The sequence below is a fragment of the Osmerus eperlanus genome, chromosome 2, assembly GCF_963692335.1.
Source record: "Osmerus eperlanus chromosome 2, fOsmEpe2.1, whole genome shotgun sequence".
NCBI classification, from domain to species: Eukaryota; Metazoa; Chordata; class Actinopteri; order Osmeriformes; family Osmeridae; genus Osmerus; species Osmerus eperlanus.
Window position 1 is genome coordinate 5420549 of NC_085019.1, and position 20330 is coordinate 5440878.

The 20330-nt window shown below is 46.9% G+C and overlaps 3 protein-coding genes across 3 annotated transcripts; 1 reads left to right on the top strand and 2 right to left on the bottom strand.

The window, feature by feature from the left end:
- Positions 1 to 109: 109 nt before the first annotated feature.
- LOC134008501 (arf-GAP with dual PH domain-containing protein 1-like) lies at positions 110 to 14156 on the bottom strand. Its single transcript, XM_062447914.1, is given in 13 exon segments — positions 110 to 1886; positions 2063 to 2291; positions 2583 to 2654; positions 2934 to 2996; positions 3230 to 3313; positions 3907 to 4053; positions 4970 to 5002; positions 5004 to 5030; positions 5032 to 5084; positions 7608 to 7690; positions 8817 to 8908; positions 10301 to 10431; positions 13785 to 14156. Coding segments are annotated over 13 exon segments (1134 nt in total). The 5' UTR covers positions 13876 to 14156; the 3' UTR covers positions 110 to 1857.
- A 509-nt stretch (positions 14157 to 14665) lies between these two features.
- Positions 14666 to 17238, bottom strand: LOC134008595 (RNA-binding protein with serine-rich domain 1-like). Its single transcript, XM_062448047.1, has 7 exons — positions 17083 to 17238; positions 16376 to 16519; positions 16015 to 16188; positions 15777 to 15882; positions 15538 to 15691; positions 15284 to 15425; positions 14666 to 15140 (listed from the first exon to the last, which is right to left on the bottom strand). Coding segments are annotated over exons 1-7 (828 nt in total). The 5' UTR covers positions 17085 to 17238; the 3' UTR covers positions 14666 to 15034.
- Positions 17191 to 20227, top strand: LOC134008534 (uncharacterized). Its single transcript, XM_062447949.1, has 4 exons — positions 17191 to 17374; positions 18013 to 18671; positions 18827 to 18970; positions 19102 to 20227. Exons 2-4 carry the CDS (start codon positions 18060 to 18062, stop codon positions 20002 to 20004), a joined length of 1659 nt encoding a protein of 552 aa, XP_062303933.1. The 5' UTR covers positions 17191 to 17374; positions 18013 to 18059; the 3' UTR covers positions 20005 to 20227.
- Positions 20228 to 20330: the final 103 nt, after the last annotated feature.

Below are 20330 nucleotides of genomic sequence, written 5' to 3' on the forward strand. Positions count from 1 at the left end.
GGGAAATTTGCAAGGATTATTTGTCTTACCTTTTGATTGATTGGAAATCATAGATTGTCATGCATTGGTAATGTGTGTTTCTCAAGTGTTGTCAAAGTCAGGTACTTGCTCTGATTTGCTTTACTTTATTACCATCAACACGCATAAAAACAATATTAAATGTACAGTATTTACATGATCTTTTGCCACTTCAAATTAGATGTCCATACAATGTATCGCTCCCTTCATGAAGTTCATGTTTACTACTTTTCAGTGTGCAACCAAACTTTCTTGTGAATTTAAGTGAAAGACAATAAAGGTTATAAGGACCTCTTCATCCAAAGTGTAATGTCATGTTTCACTGTTCATCACAATCATGACATGGAAAGACACCAGTCATTTACAACATGAGCTCTCCTTGTGCATCGTCGCTCTGATCATGTGTGAGTTAGAATGCTTCCGGAAACATCCAGTTAATTCCTACGCATGTCACTTAGTGTGTTTAAAATGTTGACTTGTATGGAGGCTCTCCCTGCTGGTGAGAGAAGGCAATAGCACGGGAAAAGAAATGGACAAGTCTGAAAATGGTTGTGCTATATACAACAGACACAAGGCGATAGGTGTAAAGAACAATTGTGACCTGCAGGTGGTCCTAGCTGAATCTGACACAGGGATTAATTCCATCAGTTCCATTTTCGACCAACCATGTCACCCCACAACGCATACATTACAAACATTACAAATGGGCACAAAGAATTCAGATCCGGTAAAACAGTACAGTACTAAAATCAATTACAAGACAAGTTACAACTATGCCATGCTTGCTCCCATACTTACAGTAATCTTTAGGTGATTTGGATTTGATTTTAAAAAGCATCATGGGTCTTCCATGGCAGAACTGGAAGCTAAGAGCATCTGCTAAATGACTAAATGTAAATACCATAAAAAAGCTTTCTAAAATAGATTTCATAAATAGATTCAGGAATGATCCAATCTGCACCGTGATGCAGTGACAGAGTGCATACATACTGCGTGAATTGTGTTCCTTGGTGTCTCTCCATTTGTACTCACTTCATGAGAGTATCTGTGTCTGCGAACAGAGACCAAGGTGATTGGGATATACCAGTGAGCTGAGTTACTATGGCATTAAAACATGTGATTCCCGACCCAAGCTGAGGATGAAGATTAGTCTGAACCAAGTGCTTTTATCAACTCCAAGCAGTATGGAATTTGATTTGTTAGCTGATACAGAAAATGACAGGGCGTTTAGGACAATCAGACCAGCAGTTGCTCATACAGCTCTTTATCAGAAAAACACTTGCAGCACAGAGAAATAAAGCTGACGTTCAAGAGCTGAGTGTATGTCAGGGAATGAAGGTCGATTTCAAGTCCTGAAAGACAGACCAGGATAGAGACTGTGGTATCATCGGAAATCTGTGCTTGATTGATCATGCCTGTCATGGCGGCCTCTAAGCCCACCCACAGTCCAGGCTGACTGAAGAAAACTCTCAAAGTGCTGTATTTTCAACTAGTCAACTACTTTCTGACTTCAGACTGCTCTGTGTGTGTGTGTCTGTGTGTGTTTGTGTGTGTGCGTGATTGTGTGTGTGTGGTGTGTTTGAGGGGTATGGTTGGTTAGGGCTAGGGTTATGGTTATGGTTATGGTTGGCAGGGTCCAATAACAATGATCTCTACAGCCTCTTTCCATCCTGGTTCAATCTCTTCGTTTATCATTAGGTAGTCACACGCACACATACGCAGAACTCCTTTTATCCTGGAGACTCCAAGGCATGTCTGTCTGGATAGGTGTCCATCCTCTTCCTCCTCTTCCTCCTCCCAGTCCTCTCTCTGCTCCTTAGGTCACGCATGTGACTCATTTTAGGGCTTGTGTTTAAAGTGGGCCTCCACTGAAACCCACAAAGTAAGACACAAAAATCAATAAAATCAATAAATAAATACTAACAGATTACTAATCTAATACAATTGTTGAGTTCCCATCAAGTCAAGGTTAAAATACACTAGAGTTATACTTTGCTGTAGAGTTGTAGCTAGTCTGGTCTTACTTTTAGTATCCTGCTATTACCTGCATACTCCTGAGGCTGCATGGGTCTGTTGATCACAGTCTGAAAGGCAGCCATCCACTCCCTCTGATCCACTTCGGTCGCACACGCAAACAGGAACTTCCTGTCAGGCGTTACTATGGTGATGCCAAACTGCCAGTGGTAGCCCTGTGTCAATGGGGGCAGACCAGGGAGGACGGTGTAGCTGTTCTCTCCACTGCCTATGAACACCTCACCTCGGGCATAGGCATCCTAACAGAGGATAGCAGAGGAGGAAAGGGGAGTGGAGGGGAGGGGGGGGGGGGATAGGAGGGGAGGAGAGGAGAGGAGAGGAGAGGAGAGGGAGGAGAGGAGAGGGAGGAGAGGGAGGAGAGACAATACTCAAGCTCTATATATAATTCCCTAAATGTCTTCCTCTGCTCAATACACTTTGTCATAACGGATTAGTCATTATCCATGAAAGAGAATACATTTTTTAGAAGGCCAGGATGTTATAGAGTTATACCGCCACCTATTGGCAATGACCAATGAGAACTATCTTACCAAGGGGTCTTTGAAATACATGAGTCTCCTGTCGTCCATGGTGAACCACCTCTTCTTAAAGCCTTCCGTGTGCTGTTGGAGATACGTATAATGCCCGACTCATTTAGCAAGGAAATCATGACTCATGTATGTTTATTAATAAGGACCATTAACTGGGCCAGTAAAAATACATTACTGTGTAACAAGCAAATCAAGCAAGTGGCATGTATCGGGTTCTGTAAATGTACTGAGATGAAACTGGGGAAAGCCATATTTGTGCCAAGACAGGAAATAATGACTGTGTCAGTATCCGTCTTGATAAAGATCATGGCTTCTCAGTCCTGTCACAAAGTAATACCAGAGCTGGTTCACCTTTGGACCCGTCTTCTCCATGTAGCCTTCTTTAATATACTTCCTTGTTAGCTTTGGCACCAACTAGACAAATAAGAGAACAAAGAGAATGAACTGAACACGTGTTCCAAATGGAGAGAGAGGAAGAGAGAATGAGAGAGAAAGAGAGAGAGAGAGAGAGAGAGAGAGAGAGAGAGAGAGAGAGAGAGAGAGAGAGAGAGAGAGAGAGAGAGAGAGAGAGAGAGAAGGGTGCGTGAGGTGGAGAAAGAGAGACACAGGGAGAACAAGAGTGAAAAGAGAGAGAGAGAGAAACTTACGTCAGCATCGTGCGCCCCAGGGAAGGCCACCTGTAGGTAATGAAACCTGGCAGCTCTGATGGCGTTGAACCAGTCTACCATTTCCTTCAGAAAGTAAGGAAGTAACAGTCTTGAAATTGCTGTATAATACTGCAACACTGATATCTGAAAGATCTCTCTTATTTTCTGTTCTAGAAACTGCCTCTAGTAACCCCGGTCACTGGAAATGCAATCCAATACTCTGTACTATGAACCCTTTATCCTGCAGTAGTTACACTGTGACTTGTAATGACCCCTGTATCCAGCAGAGAGAGACATAATCCTGCCCCGCAATCCAGCTCACGGCCAGGCTACCACATGGAGCGGTGTGGTGGTGTGGTGGTGGTGGCACACAGTGAAATAGAAAACACACCCATAGGCTTCCGACACTGAGCATACTCAGATCTTAATCATCACAGGAAGTAAACTGATGTGACCGCAGCCGATGAGAGTGTACTTACGTCTTCAGTTAATACCGGCTGCCAGGGAAATGACATGTTCTAACATAACCTGACTCGTCAATACAGTTAGATTGACTGTGAACAAATTATTTTTGATAAAAAAAATATTCTCACGGTAGATATTGGATGTAGACCAAAAAAAAAAAAAGGTAAATAACATGTGGGCGTGGCCTGCGGACTCGTCGTTGTCGTGACTACCTTGGGGTCCTCGTGGTAAATAAAGATGTTCCTGGTGCTGTTGTCCTTCAGGTAGGTGATCTGCAGCCCATGGGGGTCGCCAATCTTCTCTGGCTGGAAGTTGGCATTCAGAGTGTGGATCTTCATCACAGCCTTGGGCTCCCTAGCCTGGGGAGAAAGGGAGAAGGAGAGAGAGGGAAGGGGGTGAAAGGAGGATTAGGGTCAGAGAAAAGGAAAAGGAAAGAGAGAGAGAGAGAGAAATAGATGACAAGCCGTGCTGAATAGACAAGGCAGTAACGGATCTTCAGTGGAATGGTGCCATTGACTGGACGAACTTAAACGTGCATTTCTGTATGCAAAACCAGGGACCCTGCCTCAAAAAAGGAGAGGAGGGACATGGAAGGAAAGAAGTAGGAGCTGTTGACTTGATCAGAGCAGACGAGCTGAGGATGAAGGCTAGAAAGGGAGGGAGAAAGAGGAAGGAGGAAAACCCAGGGAAATGATATTCACATCTCCTGTCTGGTGTGTGTGTACGGAACCTGGGTTCTGGTGACATTGGACGCTTGCACATTTTCATTAGATCATACACAGACAAGGGGGGGGGCAAGAAAGAACAAACGAAGAGGAGAGAGAAAAGAGAGAGAGGGAGGAGGAGAGAGGGAGAAGAGGAGAAGGGAAAGAGGGAGGAGGAGAGAGGGAGAAGAGGAGCAAAGGTGCAGAAGAGAGAGAGAGACAAAGAGAGAGAGAGAGACAAAGAGAGAGAGAGAGACAAAGAGAGGGAGAGAGAGAGAGAGAGAGAGAGAGAGAGAGAGAGAGAGAGAGAGAGAGAGAGAGAGGAGAGAGAGAGAGAGAGAGAGAGAAAGAGAGAGAGAGAGAGAGAGAGAGAGAGAGAGAGAGAGAGAGAGAGAGAGAGGGAGGGAGGGAGGGAGGGAGGGAGAGACAGAGAGAGAGAGAGAGAGGAGAGAGAGAGAGAGAGAGAGAGAGAGAGAGAGAGAGAGAGAGAGAGAGGGAGGGAGGAGGGAGGGAGGGAGGGAGGGAGGGAGAGGGAGGGAGGGAGGGAGGGAGGGAAGAAGGAAGCACTCACATCATGCTTGTTGAAGTACTTCAGAGCGCCCTCCCCGCTCCGACAGAATAAATTTTCGGCTTGAGGAACTGTCCGTTGTCTCTACCCCGTTTCCATAGAAACCCCTCTCTGTACCCTACGAAAAGAGGAACCACAGGGGTCCCATTCCAGAGGTGGAGGAAAGGAAAGAACAGAGGAGAAGGGGCAGAGAAAAGGAGTGAGGGAGGAACTCACACACAGCAAAGAGGATTACACACAAAGAATATTCAAAGAAAGCCTGTGTGTTTGTGTGTGCACGTGTGTGTGTGTATGTGTGTGTATGTGTGGTGTGTGTGTGCCTAAGGGGTGTTTGCGTCTTTGCATTTGGCCACTATGAATAATTGACCTAGGATTGCCTCTGCAATCAATGCTTTCCTGCCCCAGTCCAGCTGGGCCTAGCCCTGGCCGTCAGATCAATATGGAAACCAAACTCCAGACTGTGCCCCCCCCATCCTCTCTCCTCCAATCAGCACACACACACACATTCTTCTTTTCTTCTTCTTCTTCAATCCCCCCTTGTCCTTTCTCTGTACAAGAATGCAGTTCTCATGCAAACATCTCTTTACTTCTTTTAAATAGCTAATAAGCTACCACAAACACACACAGAGGCTCAGATTGTCCCTGGCTTTCCCCCTGGTCCTCACTCAGTCTGAGCCAACAAAAGCAGAGGTAGGAGCAGAAGTGCACTGTCACTGCCTTGCCAGCGCAAACACACACACACACATACACACATACATACATGAACATTCTGTATTTCTAAAAAATACTTTACAAAAACACTATTTGGTGGGTGTGAGAAACATTGTAGACCACTACAAGAAACTGCCAATGAATCAAAGAAAGCTTAATAAAACTTCCTGCATGATACACATTGGACCGTGCCATGAAGACCACCACAGCACTGTACCACAATATTGGACATGTTGAGCATAGGGCCAACTAAAACTGGTTCTGGACTAAGTTGGACCTATTTGATAACCGGATAGCGAGTTTGTCTGGAATCCTTGACTGAAGAAATAACTGAACAATAGCATACATTCTTCTCCAGAGAGAGACAGAGACAGGAACATTCTCCTGCTACCCCTGCTCTCAAAGTCACAAAGCACTATTGAGAAGGAGAGAGAGAGAGACAAAGAGAAACAGAGAGAGAGAGACATAGAGAGAAAGAGAGAGAGACAGAGAGACTGTGACTGATTGCAGTTCAGCCAGAGCCGAAGCAGCAGCACCACACCTGCAGAGAGCAGAGAATGTTGGCTGACCTGGGTTCAGATCTCCAGCAGCACTCAGTCAGCTGAGGCTGAGTCAGGCTGGCACTACTCGCCTAACACCGTGGGCACAGAGGGCATAGACCAAGAACACAGAGACAGGTGACTGGGAGGCAGCTGGTACAGCAAGGGGGGGGGGGGGGGGGGCGGGGTCACACACACACACACATCCATCTAGGCACATAGTCCTTCCCCACACACAAGCACACACAAGCTTCACCACATCTCAGTAGCTCCAGTTCACTCGTGACTGGTTTCCTAGTCTGGTGTTCCCTGAGCTCAGATGCATAGCCACATCATTAACCACAGTACGGCAGACAGGTGTGTATGTATGTGTGTGTGTGTGTGTGTGTGGAGCAGTGATGTCGTTATATATGAATCCGGAATTAGCAGTTTGATCTGGGGCTGTAACAATGAACAGGCAAGAACAGAGGAGAGCAGAGATGGGAGGAGGGGTGATTTATTATGTATTGGTTGGGTCTGATTGGCACTCCCACTCTTTGGCTCTAACGATACTTCACAGGGTAAGTAGACAGAGGAAATCCATCACTGTGACATGGACCTTCACTACACACACAGCATATGATCATCACTACCTCCCATGAAGAAGAAGAGTGGGGGGGGGGTGAAGAACGAAAATAGGAAGGGAACTAAAGAGCCACTGAGGAACCTTACGGAAACGACACACTAACACTTCAACTCGCGGTAATGAAGTTATTAATATAACAATTGAACTGACTGCACAGTAACAAGCCTGAGTAACTAGCTACCTGACTACTGCCTGGCGGGCACATTCGGTAACCTATCACACACTGGGCTCTCTCTTCCACCGTTAAGGTAAAAGCAGACAGCCACCCACAGCCCACTTTGCCCCTCCGGGGAACGCAGGTGTGGCAACCTCTCTCTGATACCATCACTGACCACATGATAACGAGAAGATGGCAAGAGAGAGAAAACGAGACTGCTTTGTCACGATGCTCGGCAGTCCAGCAGTGCCCAGTCTGACAGCGAGAGCTGAAGATGAAAATAGCAGGAGGACTATCTCGAAGATTCCCGGATATCTGTGAGATAGATATAACGGATGGCACCACCTCTATCTTTACACGTTTTCGACATCAATTTCGATACCTTTATGCCTTTCTCTCTCTCGTGTTGAGCATCCGAATGGTAGGACTCTGGAATGTCCTGTAGGGTTCTGTTTTAGCGACAGAGATTGGATATGGTGGCAAGTGAGAGGGGGATAATGTGTCTGAACGTGGGTGTGTTTGCATGTGTGTCGGTTTGTTGAGTATCTGCATGTGTGCGTGTGTGTGTGCACTTGTGTGTGTGTGTGTGTGAATGTGTCCCAGTCTTACCTGCAGAGTATGGCTCCTGTCTTTCCAAACACACAAACTCGTTTCTATCATAGCGGGCCCGGATCCACTGCTCCCTCAGCAGCCTGTGGAACAGTTGGACTTCGGCTGAGTCAGGCCTGGGCAATGTCATTACGCACACCTCAGTAAAACGACAGTCCGTAAATGTTAAACATAGGTGCCTTTTCTAATTAAATGGATTGTACAGTGTGTCTTCGATTTGAGTGTACAGTGTTAATCTCATGTATTCTTTTGATGCAATTACCAGAGGAAGTCATCAAAAACAGGATTCAATTCACTTCAGTCCTCTTTGTTCTTCTCTCCTCTAACTTCGCTATCACCCCCCCCCCCCCCCCCCCCACCGTACTCCATGTCTTTTATCTAATTCTCTCCATCCCTTTTCCCTCCCCCTCTGTCGCGTCGGTGAGCTGGTTGAAAATTCACAAGGCAATACGGGTAAACGAACGTGTGTTTGTATTTGTGTGACTCTGGAGAGGCATCTGCCCGTTACCAGGCCAAAGTGATTAAGCTCCTTTCAACACATCAATGCTCTCAATCCATCCTCTCATTATCCCTCCCTCCCTCCTTCCCTCTCCACCGTTCTACACTGTATAACTTCATGTTCAGGGAGCCAAATTGGGCTTCGGGGAGCATCTCACTTTGAGAAATAACTTCCTAAATGACCACCAGCAAGCTCGAGGCAGGCTAAGCAAACTGACAGAAACCCACATACACACAGGCACTCTCAGAGATAAGTGGTTTGTGGTTTTGCATTGTTATTTATAGCACCGTGACTGTCGCTTCACTCCCCTGCTACACTGCTGTTTCGAACTCCAGTCACACCCAAAGACCTTTCTCACCTCTGGCTGGGTTCCAAACAAAAAACACACCTCCTTCATTCTGTTCCTGCTGGCTCAGTCAACATGACCCTAAGGTCTACAAAATGTGTCTGGAGCTCTTTTCAGAAGAAGTAGCTTACGGTGTGTGCTTTCAATCCACTTAAAGTTATCAAGGACAGTGAGGAGTTTCTCAAGGGTAGGAGCAGTGGTTGGTTCTGTGTTTTCAGTTTGGAATCCAGCCCCTGGTGTCCAGCAGTGTCCTCCAGTGTTCAGAGGACTGAGCCAGAGCAGGGAGCGGGGAGACAGGATGACCCAGCAGAGAGACACCAGGAGTGAGGCACAGAGGCCGTGGGGTGGTGGCCTCTACACTTACTGGCAGTCTGAGTGTGTAGGGCGGTAGTAGAAAGCAGGCACCTTCTGCTCGTACTTAGCCTTAGCAGCATCGTTACCTGTGGACGCCATGAACTGCAGAAAGAGGAAAGGACAGAGAAGAGAGGGAGAGGAAGGAGAGAGAGAAAAGCAGAGAGAAAGTTTGTGTTTGGTGCCATCCTGTCATCTCCACATACAAACTAAATACTGAGAAATGCGCACACAAAATACACACATGTTCCCACATACACGAATGCATGGTGAAGATGCTGACTAATGAGGTGTTTGCTTGAGTTTCTGTGGGGCTTCTAGCCCAGAGGGAAAGTCTTACTGTCACAGTTCTCTCATTAACTCAGACTGCAGAGCTCAACACAGTCACGAACTCACATCTATTGTACTGCTGATGAAAGACATAAACACACACAGCTAATAATATACAGCATTTCATTCACACATGCACACTTTAAAACAAGCATTAGGCAAAGGGCAGTCTGTGTACAATCAAACAGTCAGGCAAAGTCATGCCGAACAGCATAAATGTACAAACACAGGCCCAGTTTCCCAGGCATGGATTAAGCCTAGACCTAGGTTAAAACGTTTTTCAATGGAGATCTTCATTGAATTTTTCAGACTTTAGGACTAGGCTTAAAGCATGTCTGGGAAGCTGGACCTCAGAGTTTGTACAAACACCCTCACACAACCGTCTCTATTTCACACCTCCCTTTCCGGCTTCTCTGGCCAATCATTCATTTGCAAACGCGTTCTTTTTCTCACAGTTTGTTATCTTCTCTCTTCCTATCAATCAACTGACAGACTGAGGTCTCAGAGTCCATGCCCCACCTCCCAAACAACACACACACATGCACACAACATACACAAACACACACGAGCGCAATTCATCGCTCGCAATCGGCTTCGGCTGGTTGTCTGCACCAGGTGCCGACTCATCCTTTTCTGCCCTGGCTGAATTGAGACTGATGACTGGTTGTATTCCTCACGACAGCCAGCCAGGGAGCCAGGCAGCCAGCCAGCCTGCCAGGCAGGGCTGATGCCCAGTACAGGGGAGGAGGGGAGGGAAGGCAAGAGAAGGGTGGACCGAGGATGGAGAGTCGGGACAGAGACCAGAGGAGGCTGAAGGGAGCCCAGAAGGCTGGGGAATCGCTTCAGGCTTCTGTGTTTTAGTGTGTGTCTAGATTAACATCAGGGGGATCAGATGGCTGAGCAGTTAGGGAGTCGGGCTATTAATCAGAAGGTTGTTGGTTCGATTCCCGACCGTGCCAAATGACGTTGTGTCCTTGGGCAAGGCACTTCACCCTACTTGCCTCGGGGAGAATGTCCCTGTACTTACTGTAAGTCGCTCTGGATAAGAGCGCCTGCTAAATGACTAAATGTAAATGTAAATGTAACACAATGCCAAAACACACCTCAAGGGGCCAGTCAATGCATGCAACACACCAAGACGTAAACACACACACTCAGGGGTCTCACCTCCACCTCAGTGTTGCTCCAAGAGTCCCGCAGCACAGACTTGACAGAGCTGATGTTAGGGATGTTTCCATGGAGACCAGCACAGCTCTGACACAAAAACACACCCAAGGTGTAGGATGCCCACTCTGTTTCTGTAACACACGAACACATACACACACACACTCACTGGTCAGAGTAAGACACACACTGGTCAGAGTAACAGACACATACACTCAGCTCTGGAAAACAAACAATACAAACATTGGACTCAGATCAGCAAACACACCTATTGTGAGTTTCACTTCAGGTTCACAGGGTGTTATCACTTGAAATTAAAGAGAAAAAGAGTCTCCTTAGCCAACGTCCTTGTGGAGACAGGACAGATGGACAAACTCTCTCTCTCCAGACACACTGGGGACTCCCTGAGGCTGGCAAACTCATCTGTCTGTCTTCTGCAAAAGGACTACATATCCTCGGAGACCTCAGGCTGCTCAACTACAGGAAACAGGTCATTCACATCACCTTCCCCATCACTCAAACCCTGATTGTTTAGTGGACAACGTCCACTAAACGATCCTAGCTTGGACTATGGGTCCTGTTCTCTCACAGGGCAACCTTCCCTTCTCCTCCACCTAGGGGAGCCTCATCTGACAGCTGTGTGAGGGGCATGTGTTGTCACCTACATGGGCTTGTTAAGGCAAGAGTGTTATTATTTCTAGGATATTTTAGGGGGGTGAGGGTTAGATGTTAGGGATAACACGATTTTGAATCGGAGTGAATTTGTCAATCCTCACTAGGACAGTCAAACTAACCTGTGTGTGTGTGTGTGTGTGTATGTGTGTGTGTGTGTGTGTGTGTGTGTCTGTGTGTTAGGGGGAGGAGCGGTCTACTGGGCGCCATAGTGACTCACCTTGAAGTACCATAAAGGAGTAGAGTTTCACAGACACCATATCTGGCTGGCTCACACTCGTACTCCTGACGTTCACGCATGCGTGCACACGCGGACACACACACACCAACACAACATGCATATTTACATCCACGGCTTCTAGATGCTCCTATGTGAAGCAGCCTCTTCTGCAACAGCTAGGCTGTTCGATTTTTCATGCATTTTATTTCGTTTTATTAATTTTTGGGTGATTAGCAGATTTCCTTACAAACATTGCCGTCTCTCCGTGTTGTCTTTTAAACATAGAGCATACACCATATAGTAAGGACAGCATGCCATTCAGAACTACATTTCTGGACATTTCCAACTGAGGAACTGTGCACCAGGAACATCCGTAGAATGAAGCATTAGAGGGTATGCCATAAAGGAGCTCTGCATGCAGAACTACTGTTACTCTACATATCAGACAATTGTACCCTGACAAGACGATGGAAACACAGGCAATTCTTCAAAAGAAGAGGGGAAAGAACAATAACTGGTGTGAACATTTCCTGAATGTTTTCAAACCAAACACTGAAACCAAATCGGAAGACTAAATTCGAGCCATGAAATGGGGCAGGCATGGAATTAGGACACCATCAATGTGTTGCTCTCATGTCTTTCTCTGTATTCTTGCAGGCACACTTCTAGTGCTGCAAAGTAGTTCAGGGAGAGTTCAAGACATCACAAACTCTCTTTGAAGAGGGATATGAGAACGGGAGAGAAGAAGTGGTAATCATTAATATTCTACCACATCCTTCGCTAAATTGACGTCTGCCAAGTCCAGTCTACACTACAAGGAGAGAAGGGAGGCCGGAGCCTGAGGCTGGGGCTGGGGCTGGGGCTGAGGCTGGGGCTGGGGCTGAGGCTGGGGCTGGGGCTGGGGCTGGGGCTGGGCTCCCGCTGATGGACAGCCAGATGAATGGGTAGACAGCCGGATAAAAGATGCAATCCCACCATCCTCTTCCACAGAGCGAGAGACCCGTTTTACCAATAATAGGTTAACGGATCCATATATAATAGCTTGTGAAGACTCCCCCTATACTTAGGTGGGTCTTTTTTAGTTGACAAAGTTCACGTTGTTATGGTCGTGGTAATTTTGAATTTAGGGGCTAAACTTGAACCAAAGTGGTTTCTCTAAGCTGTAGTCATTTCGAAACTTTTTGTATAGAAACAGAAAGTAGACCTCCCAACTCCATACACTAACCAACCACAGATGTACATACATAATGTGCAACACTATACCATACTATGGCCATTCCAAACTTAGGAGGTGATAAAATGCTAGAGTCGCCCACCCCTCCCCAGTGATATATTAGTAAGTCATCATAAACCAGCATGAGTCACTCTGTGAAGAAACGTCTGCAGTTAAAATGGAAAAACAGGGAAGGAGACAGAGATAGAGAGATGCACACACTAGGTGGGAGAGCCTGAATGACAGACATGTAAATTCCATTGAACCCATTAATATTATTTTTGTTGTTGACCATACCTGGTAGCTGAGATTACTTGGTGGTAATTGACTGGTTACCTAGCAATGTGGCTGGACAGTTGCTTGACTCTGACCACCAAAATAATATAGAACTATACACTTATGATCTTTGATGTTCTGTTGTATTTTCTACATGCACAATTCGTATGCCACTGGATAAAAGTATTTAAGGAATAGAATGTAATGCAATGCAACTGGCCATCCTAACATAAAGAATCAACGTGCAAGAGTCACGAGTGCTGTGGATGAGTCAGCATATGTGAAGGTATATCCCGGGCACCCACTATATGAAGTACTAATAGTGCCTGTTCTTGCACACGTGATCCAGACAGAGACACTGCTGTATTGATGGACACAAACAGTGATGGAATAGAAAGAGCAGCCAAGCAAGTGTCAAGCAGGTATCATTTCATAGTCAGTATGACATCAGTACCGCATTAGACTGAAGGCATTTCAGTCTTCACAGGAAGATCATTTTAACATACTAGTGGATATGATTAGTCTAAACAATGTCCCCAACTAGACATCTTCCCATAAACCATAAACATTGGTCTTATCTACCCTCACATATAAATGTCTGCTGATGGCACTCGTGCAAGTTTTGCAATGTCATGCATATCCTGTTTTCCCACACTGAAAGCTATGGATAGCTGTGGTGTGATAACAGAACACCTCTCACAAGTGGCACCAAAGGTGTGTTGGAAGGGTGTGTTCAAAAGGGGTGGGATGTAAGTCAAGCATGAATTGCTATTGACAGCAACAGCTTATTGCTTCATGAAAGATCCTTAGATCGTCACCTATTGCCACTAAATCAAATTACACCATACATTAATGATGCATTAGACTCATAGAAGCGTGTTCTTTCAATGGCTGGTTCACTGTACAGCTTTTGTGGTGAAATATTTAGGCTATACAAACTCAAACTCAGATTACGATCAGTCACAGTAATTGAGGTAACTCAGTGGATAGTAAATGATTTTTCAGCCGCAGAAGACAAACGACATTGTCTGACACCTAACCTGTACTGAAGCCTTTCCAACCCACCAGAGGCAACCCTAATATTAGTTGTGGCGACCATACTGTACCTGCTGCTCCGCAGTCGGCACAGCTCCCGTTCCCAGGTCTTCCCAAAAGCTCTTTCAAAAGATATTTGTTCTTATCTTGTTCTGAAGACATCTTGTAAATGTAATGGTTATTCAACTAATCTCACAACTCGCAACAATCCATCGAAAAGTAAAATGTTTTATGCCGGGTTTAGCCTAATTTACGTGCGCGCCTCTGGGGCCGCGAAACGTCTACACAAAATTATATTCTCATCTGAAAGTGTCATGTATCTTACTGTATCTGAGTAAATGTAGTATATTTCTAAACAACTGCTGGTGAATTTTGATTCTTCAGTTCCTCGATCAGACAGTTCCTGCTCTTCCACATCGCTTCTCTCTCTCTCTCTCTCTCTCTCTCTCTCTCTCTCTCTCTCTCTCGCTTACTCGAAAGTGAGACCTCAAGCGGTCAATCAGTACTCTGTACTTGAAAACATATCCAAGACACTTCCAGTAATGAGAATTTGCCCTTGCCTTGGCTACATCCCAATCGATACTTGTATCAATACCATGTAGGTCAGACTTGAAGCGATGTGAGTTTCTCAACAACAAAAAAGAGCTGCCACTCAATGTGTTTACTCCCTGGAAAAGACGATTTCATTTGCTGAACAATCTGCCCTCATTGTAAAGCCTGGATAGACCAATAATGAAATCCCCAATTCAGCATGGAGGACTAAAACCAGGCTGTGAGGTTCTTCTCCTCCCCCCCTTTGGCCCTGATCTACAGTACCAGTAGTGATTTCACATTAAAAAAACTAAACATTCAAGACATTTATATTGTGTCTATAGAGCAAAAAGGACAACAGTCTACAGGTCAACAATCAGAAATGGTTGTTGATATTAAAATCCACACAAGCTGCCACAGATCAAGTTGATATTTCACATTTAATTGCAAAACTTGTACAAAATAAAACATTATACTAAAGCGGTCTTGTCACAGCTTAAGAAAATCTGATAATTATGTGGGTGAATTAACCGAAAAGCATGAAACAAACAAAGCTTGAGACTTCTTGAGTCCTATTGGTTGGGCCCAACAATACATTTATCTAAGACATGTCATCTATAAAGTAAAGAGACAAGACATAATGGGGGAAGCGGTCAGCTGATCCAGGGAGGATAGCCTCTAGTTCCAGCCAAATCTCTCGGGTCCAGTGGACTGGTGTCCTGGGAGATGGAGCAGGATGGCGGTGGGGGGTCCTGGGTCTAAGGATGTGGGGTCCAGTGATGTCGTCACTCTACCGTGAAGAGTTGGAACTGGAGCGGGAACGGTGACGTCTACGCCCAGGGGACCTGGAGCGAGAGCGTCTGCGCACGGGAGACCGTCTCCTTGGTGACCGAGACCTGCAGGTGCACAGAGCAATGCCAGGTTAAAGGAAGGGTGCGGGAGGAGTTTGTGTGAGCAGAGTCTGCACCTCTGAACTGATCAACCCAAGAGAAATGCAGTGAAAGGAATGCGGCCGAGGCCTATCAGTGCTGGAACATACCGTCTCCTCATGCGGGGCGGCGTGCGGCGCCACATTGGGGGGGGTGGAGGCATTCTGCGGGGAGGGGAGGGTCTGCGAGGGGGAGGGCGTGCTCTTGGAGCCAGCACAGCAGAGGCAGTGATTTCCTGTCCGTCAATCTGGCCTGGGAACAGGGGAAGGACAGAAAAGGCAAACCTCAATACTCAGTAAAAGAGCAATGCTGTTCCGGTGGAGCCCAAGCTTTATAACCCATGAGGGCACTGAGGTCCTCCTACCTCCATCCATGTGTTTGAGGGCCTTCTGGGCCTCCTCTGGGGTCTCAAACTCCACGTAGGCGTAGCCTCTGGACAGGTTGGGGTGGAGCTTGCCCCCTGGCATGTCAACAATCTTGATCTTCCCGTAGACGGAGAAGATCTCATGGATGTGGTCCTACGGGGCCTCGGGAAAATCAGTTATTCATTCAACATCAGCGCGAGATGAAGAGCGGGAAAGCAGCCTGTGCTCAGCAGCTCACCTTGGTCACGTTCTTTGTCAGTCGTCCGAGGTAAACTTTGGTGGGTTTGGGGCTCGGGCTTCTCCTCTTTCGATCTTTATCATCGCCCCTTTTTTGGGTTTTGGACCTGCAGCAGACATTGGACCCCGCTTATGTACATTTTTCTTAACAACGCCTTGAGGTGAAGCACAGGGGATCATGTACCCCCCTGATTTACGTTTGCGAAACGGCTCAGCCGTCATTCCGTCGAGGCACTCACGTCGAGCGGGAGCGTCTGCGGTTGTCGTGGCGACGGCGGCCGGGACTGGGCGAGCCGGAGGAGCTGGAGGAGCTGGAGGAGTGAGAGCTGGAGGAACCGGACTTGCTGGACCCTGACGAGCTGGAGCCACTGGAGGAGCCTGAGCTGGAGCCAGAGCTGCTGCTGGAGGACGAGCTGGACCCGAGTGACGGGAGGAGGAACACAAAGACTTTGGTCATGAAACAACAAGCACAACACAAACAAAAATAAGAACATTCAAAGAGAAGGCTAAGGTCATGTGGTGAGAATATGTAGAGCTTCCCTATTATAGCTAAATGGTACAGGTTAGGTTGACAATGAGATGTTCAGGAAATTCAAACACCTGCTGCTTCCTGTGGACGCATTGCGGCGCTTACGGCCCTTCTCTCTGCCTCTGTCCTTGTCTACCACCTCCTTTGTACCAGTCTTCTCCTTTCCTCTGTCTTTGGTCTTTTCCTCCTCCTTCCGCTTGACAGGTGATGGTGCCCTGAAATTAAATGGAAACATCGCAGCCTTGAGTAATTTAGTACTGCAAAAGTCTTCGGCACACTTGATAAAATATTAAGAAAGTATGAAATGAAAAGACTAAACAACCATGTTCGCAAAATGGCACTTATACTGCCGCACAAATACAGACGCAAAAAATTTGTCTGAAGCCAATTTACAACACAGATAAATAACTAGCTACAGTAGCAATACAGGTCCCTGGTTAGCAAGGAAGATAACACCAGCATACAAACAGCATGGCCGCAAGTAACCTACATTCTTCGCGGTTGCAGTGAAAACGGTATAATACGTTTTAGATACATGTATAAAGCTCTGTCAGAACAGTTAGTGCTAACGCTGTTAAAATACGAAGTAGGCCTGGCTGGTTAGCTTGTTAGAGCTAGGAGAACGTTCATCGACGTTGTGGGACATGAAAGCAACATAATGGAAAGGCCACCGTTGCAAGCACACTAGCCTTTATGTTTTACGGTTTTTGTATAATTTCGAAACGTCAATTATCATGAGAATGAACAAGTACAACCTGACTGGGATATCAAAACTTACATTTCTTTAGTCTGGAGCAGCTCGTAAGCGTTCCTTTTGGTGCTTAGTTTTTGTCGCGTAATGATGACGTAAACCACATCAACAGTAAATGACGTTTTGATCCAAGCGCCACTTACAAGTAGGAATGTGTTTATTTAGATGATGCTAGCTAGTTTATATTAATGTACACGCAATTGAACAACTATATTTGGCAACGGAAACATCTTAAGATTATTCTTCTCTACCAGGTAGACTGCATGTGCTTCGAATCTTTTTCAAGCCAACAACGGGCAACAGTACTGTCGTTGTAAAGGTAAGAATGTATGACCAGATGCTATTAATTTTGTTATTTCGCAAAGTGCTTTGGCAAACAATCCCCCACCAGCGCACTGTTTGAAAGTTTTATAACTGATATGTTGACATTAATAATATATGTAAATAGGGTGAGACCAGACGTCATCTTTTACCCGGACATGTCCTCTTTTCGAGACCTAAAAAATGCGCCCGGCAGGGATTCCAAATTTGCCCGTGATTTTGCCTCGCCCTTACAAGTTTTGGAAAGGGTATCTCCCTTACTTTCCACCTTCTTGCGCAAGCTCTGACTGTAGAGAGAACTGTCATTGGTTGACCGCCTTCTCAGTGTTGCCAGATGCACGATAATTATCCTCCAAATACGATCATTTTGAGCCTTCGGTACGATACTTCGCCATTTCCAATCTGGCAACACTGAGCACCTTGCCGCCTTTGTGATCATTATTGCTTTGATATATGAGGAGCAATGAAAAGTGTCTTAATTTTCTTATTTTAATATGTGGCCATATAAATAATTTATTATTTTGTATTTATCATTATTGCTTTATTATTGCCCCCAGCCCCGGGAACGAAGTGCACAAACTCCAATCTGGTCACCCTAATGTATATACATCTGTTTGTGAATTGTTGCCTCGTCAGGTGGAGCGTTTGGAGGGACTGTTGCAGTCAGATACACGCGAGTGGTCATGGGCCGTATGGATGATGCTGCCAAGCTCAAGGTGGTAGAACTGCGCAAGAATGGCCTTAGCCTCCGCAAGATCAAGGCAGTGTTAGAGCTGGAGAACATCAAGGTGTCTGCCCAGGCCATTTACTTGTACCTGAAAGAGTTCCAGTGCAAACAGGGGAGAAACGAAGATGGGACTGCCCCTCTGGCCTTGGTGGGGACCAGGGGAAACCAAGGTGGAAGACGGGAGGGCTACAGTAATCTACACCTACAGCAGCTTCTACGGGATGCTTCACGTCATGCAGGTTACGTGGCATCAGCAGAGTTTGCCAAGCAGAGCGGTCCTGCTCCGGAGGCGAGGACCCAACCTTCTGGATCGGCAGAGAACAGCGGAAGTCGTAGACCTGAGCAGTCGGGGCAGAACAAAGACGACAAGGACATCCAGATTGTCAGTGTCACCTCTCTGGCTCAGAACAAACAGGAGAGGGGTCTCCAGTCCACAGCCGCAGGGGCGGCCGGTGTCACTGTCACTGGGGCGTACACAAGGAGGAGAGTGACCCCTTCACCAGTCACCAGCCCCATGCTGGCAGCTCGCAAGAGGCTTTTGGATAAGGCCCTGTCACACAGAATGAGGGTAGATAACCCATTTCTTGTCATTTTCTCATTGCGGGGAAACTTGCTTGTGTCCATTTGTCACAATATCATAGGAGGAACGTTGTTAGTTGGTGTGAAATTCTGTCCGAAAAGTTATGGTAATGATATTCTTTGGCCGTGTCCCTTTTTTCCTAGATAAGAGAGTCATATCAGCAGGTGGCCTCTATATTGAGGAGAGACCAGTCTAACTCCACTGGCTCCAATGTTAGGGGAGTTACAGAAGCTTTACCTCCATCCTATGACCTCACCACACAGGCCACTCAGAGGCTCGCTCAAATGGTGAGTAGCAAGTATAACACATTTACACCACAGCAGTTCGTGTCTTAACTATAGTCATTCTAATTAGTGAAACAACATACTGCACCTGTGTATCACTTTAAAGTGCTCTATGCATCTGCATTGTTCTGCAGAGGAGGAGTGTGGACGGGCAGCCAGGCGGCGCTAGTGTTCCCAGACGCTTGCTTCAGTCCGTCCGCCCCCTGCACCCTCCTCCCCGCGTGGGTATACGACTGCCTAGCCCTGCGCCAACCATCCCCACGTCTCAGGGCTCCAGTGGGGCTGTCATCCAGCTCCAGAACTCTGAAGGGCAGGTCCAGGAGGCCGGAGGGGGAGGCGGAAGTGGGCTCCAGGAACAGGTCCAGGCCCTGGGCTCGGAGGTGCACAGCCTGGGCCTTGCTGTGCGGATGCTGGCAGAGCAACAGAGCCAGCAGACCCAGGTCCAAAGGCAGATCCTCAGCACCCTGCAGACCCTAGCCTCCAGACTGGGACCTTGTAACAGCACCGGCCACCAGCAGCAGCAGCAGCAACACACCCAAAAAACCTCCCCACCCACACTATCTGCAGCTGCCTCTGCTTCAACCTCCTACACCCAGGGCACATTTACCTACAGCCAGGGAGTGTACCCCCAGTGCAGCCAAGCCCCATCTGGCTTCTCCCAGATGGACACTCCCAGTCTGGACACGGTAGAGGCCTTTAAACTACCGGGACAGAGCCCCAGTTGTGTGTTTCCAGCCAGCAGCAGTGCCGATGGCCTCACTCACACCCAGACGCACGCAGAGCCTTACTCGCCAACCTACGCACGGCAACAGTCTCAGACACAGGTGCCCTTGTACTCACCGACCTGTGGTCCTATGTATAGCCAGTCCTTCCCTCAGACTAACAGAGAAATGGATAAGTCAGCAGACTATCAAGGGACTGGCACAGCTGGGGCCCTCCAGGTCTGTGCTGCTTCCTCCCAGCCAATAGGGGCCACCATCTCCCCTCTCACAAACACTTCACAGGGGCTCAACATCATCAAATTGGAAACATTATGAGACATTGTTTCATTACTACTGATTTGCAATGCCTGGTTTTCTCCTTTTTTTTCTGTCTATGGAGGCAAATGGCCTTTTACATGAAATATGTGTATTTTGAGAATCCTGTTTGATGGAATCACATTTACATTTTACATTTCATCATTTAGCAGACACTCTTATCCATAGAGACTTACAGTAAGTACAGGGACATTCCCCCCGAGGCAAGTAGGGTGAAGTGCCTTGCCCAAGGACACAACGTCATTTTGCACGTCCGGGAATTGAACTGGCAACCTTCGGATTACTAGCCCGATTCCCTAACCGCTCAGCCACCTGACGCCCTACCT

Bases quoted from the DNA above. Each gene is read 5' to 3' on its own strand.
- LOC134008534 (XM_062447949.1), top strand. From the start codon at position 18,060: ATGGGCCGTATGGATGATGCTGCCAAGCTCAAGGTGGTAGAACTGCGC. The intron at 18,672-18,826 runs GTAGATAACCCA...CTTTTTTCCTAG, and splicing joins CCCTGTCACACAGAATGAGG to ATAAGAGAGTCATATCAGCA. The intron at 18,971-19,101 runs GTGAGTAGCAAG...ATTGTTCTGCAG, and splicing joins CTCAGAGGCTCGCTCAAATG to AGGAGGAGTGTGGACGGGCA.
- LOC134008595 (XM_062448047.1), bottom strand. The intron at 16,189-16,375 runs GTGTTTGAATTT...ACTCGGGTCCAG, and splicing joins GCGTCCACAGGAAGCAGCAG to CTCGTCCTCCAGCAGCAGCT. The intron at 15,141-15,283 runs GTATGTTCCAGC...GTGCACCTGCAG, and splicing joins CCGCCCCGCATGAGGAGACG to GTCTCGGTCACCAAGGAGAC.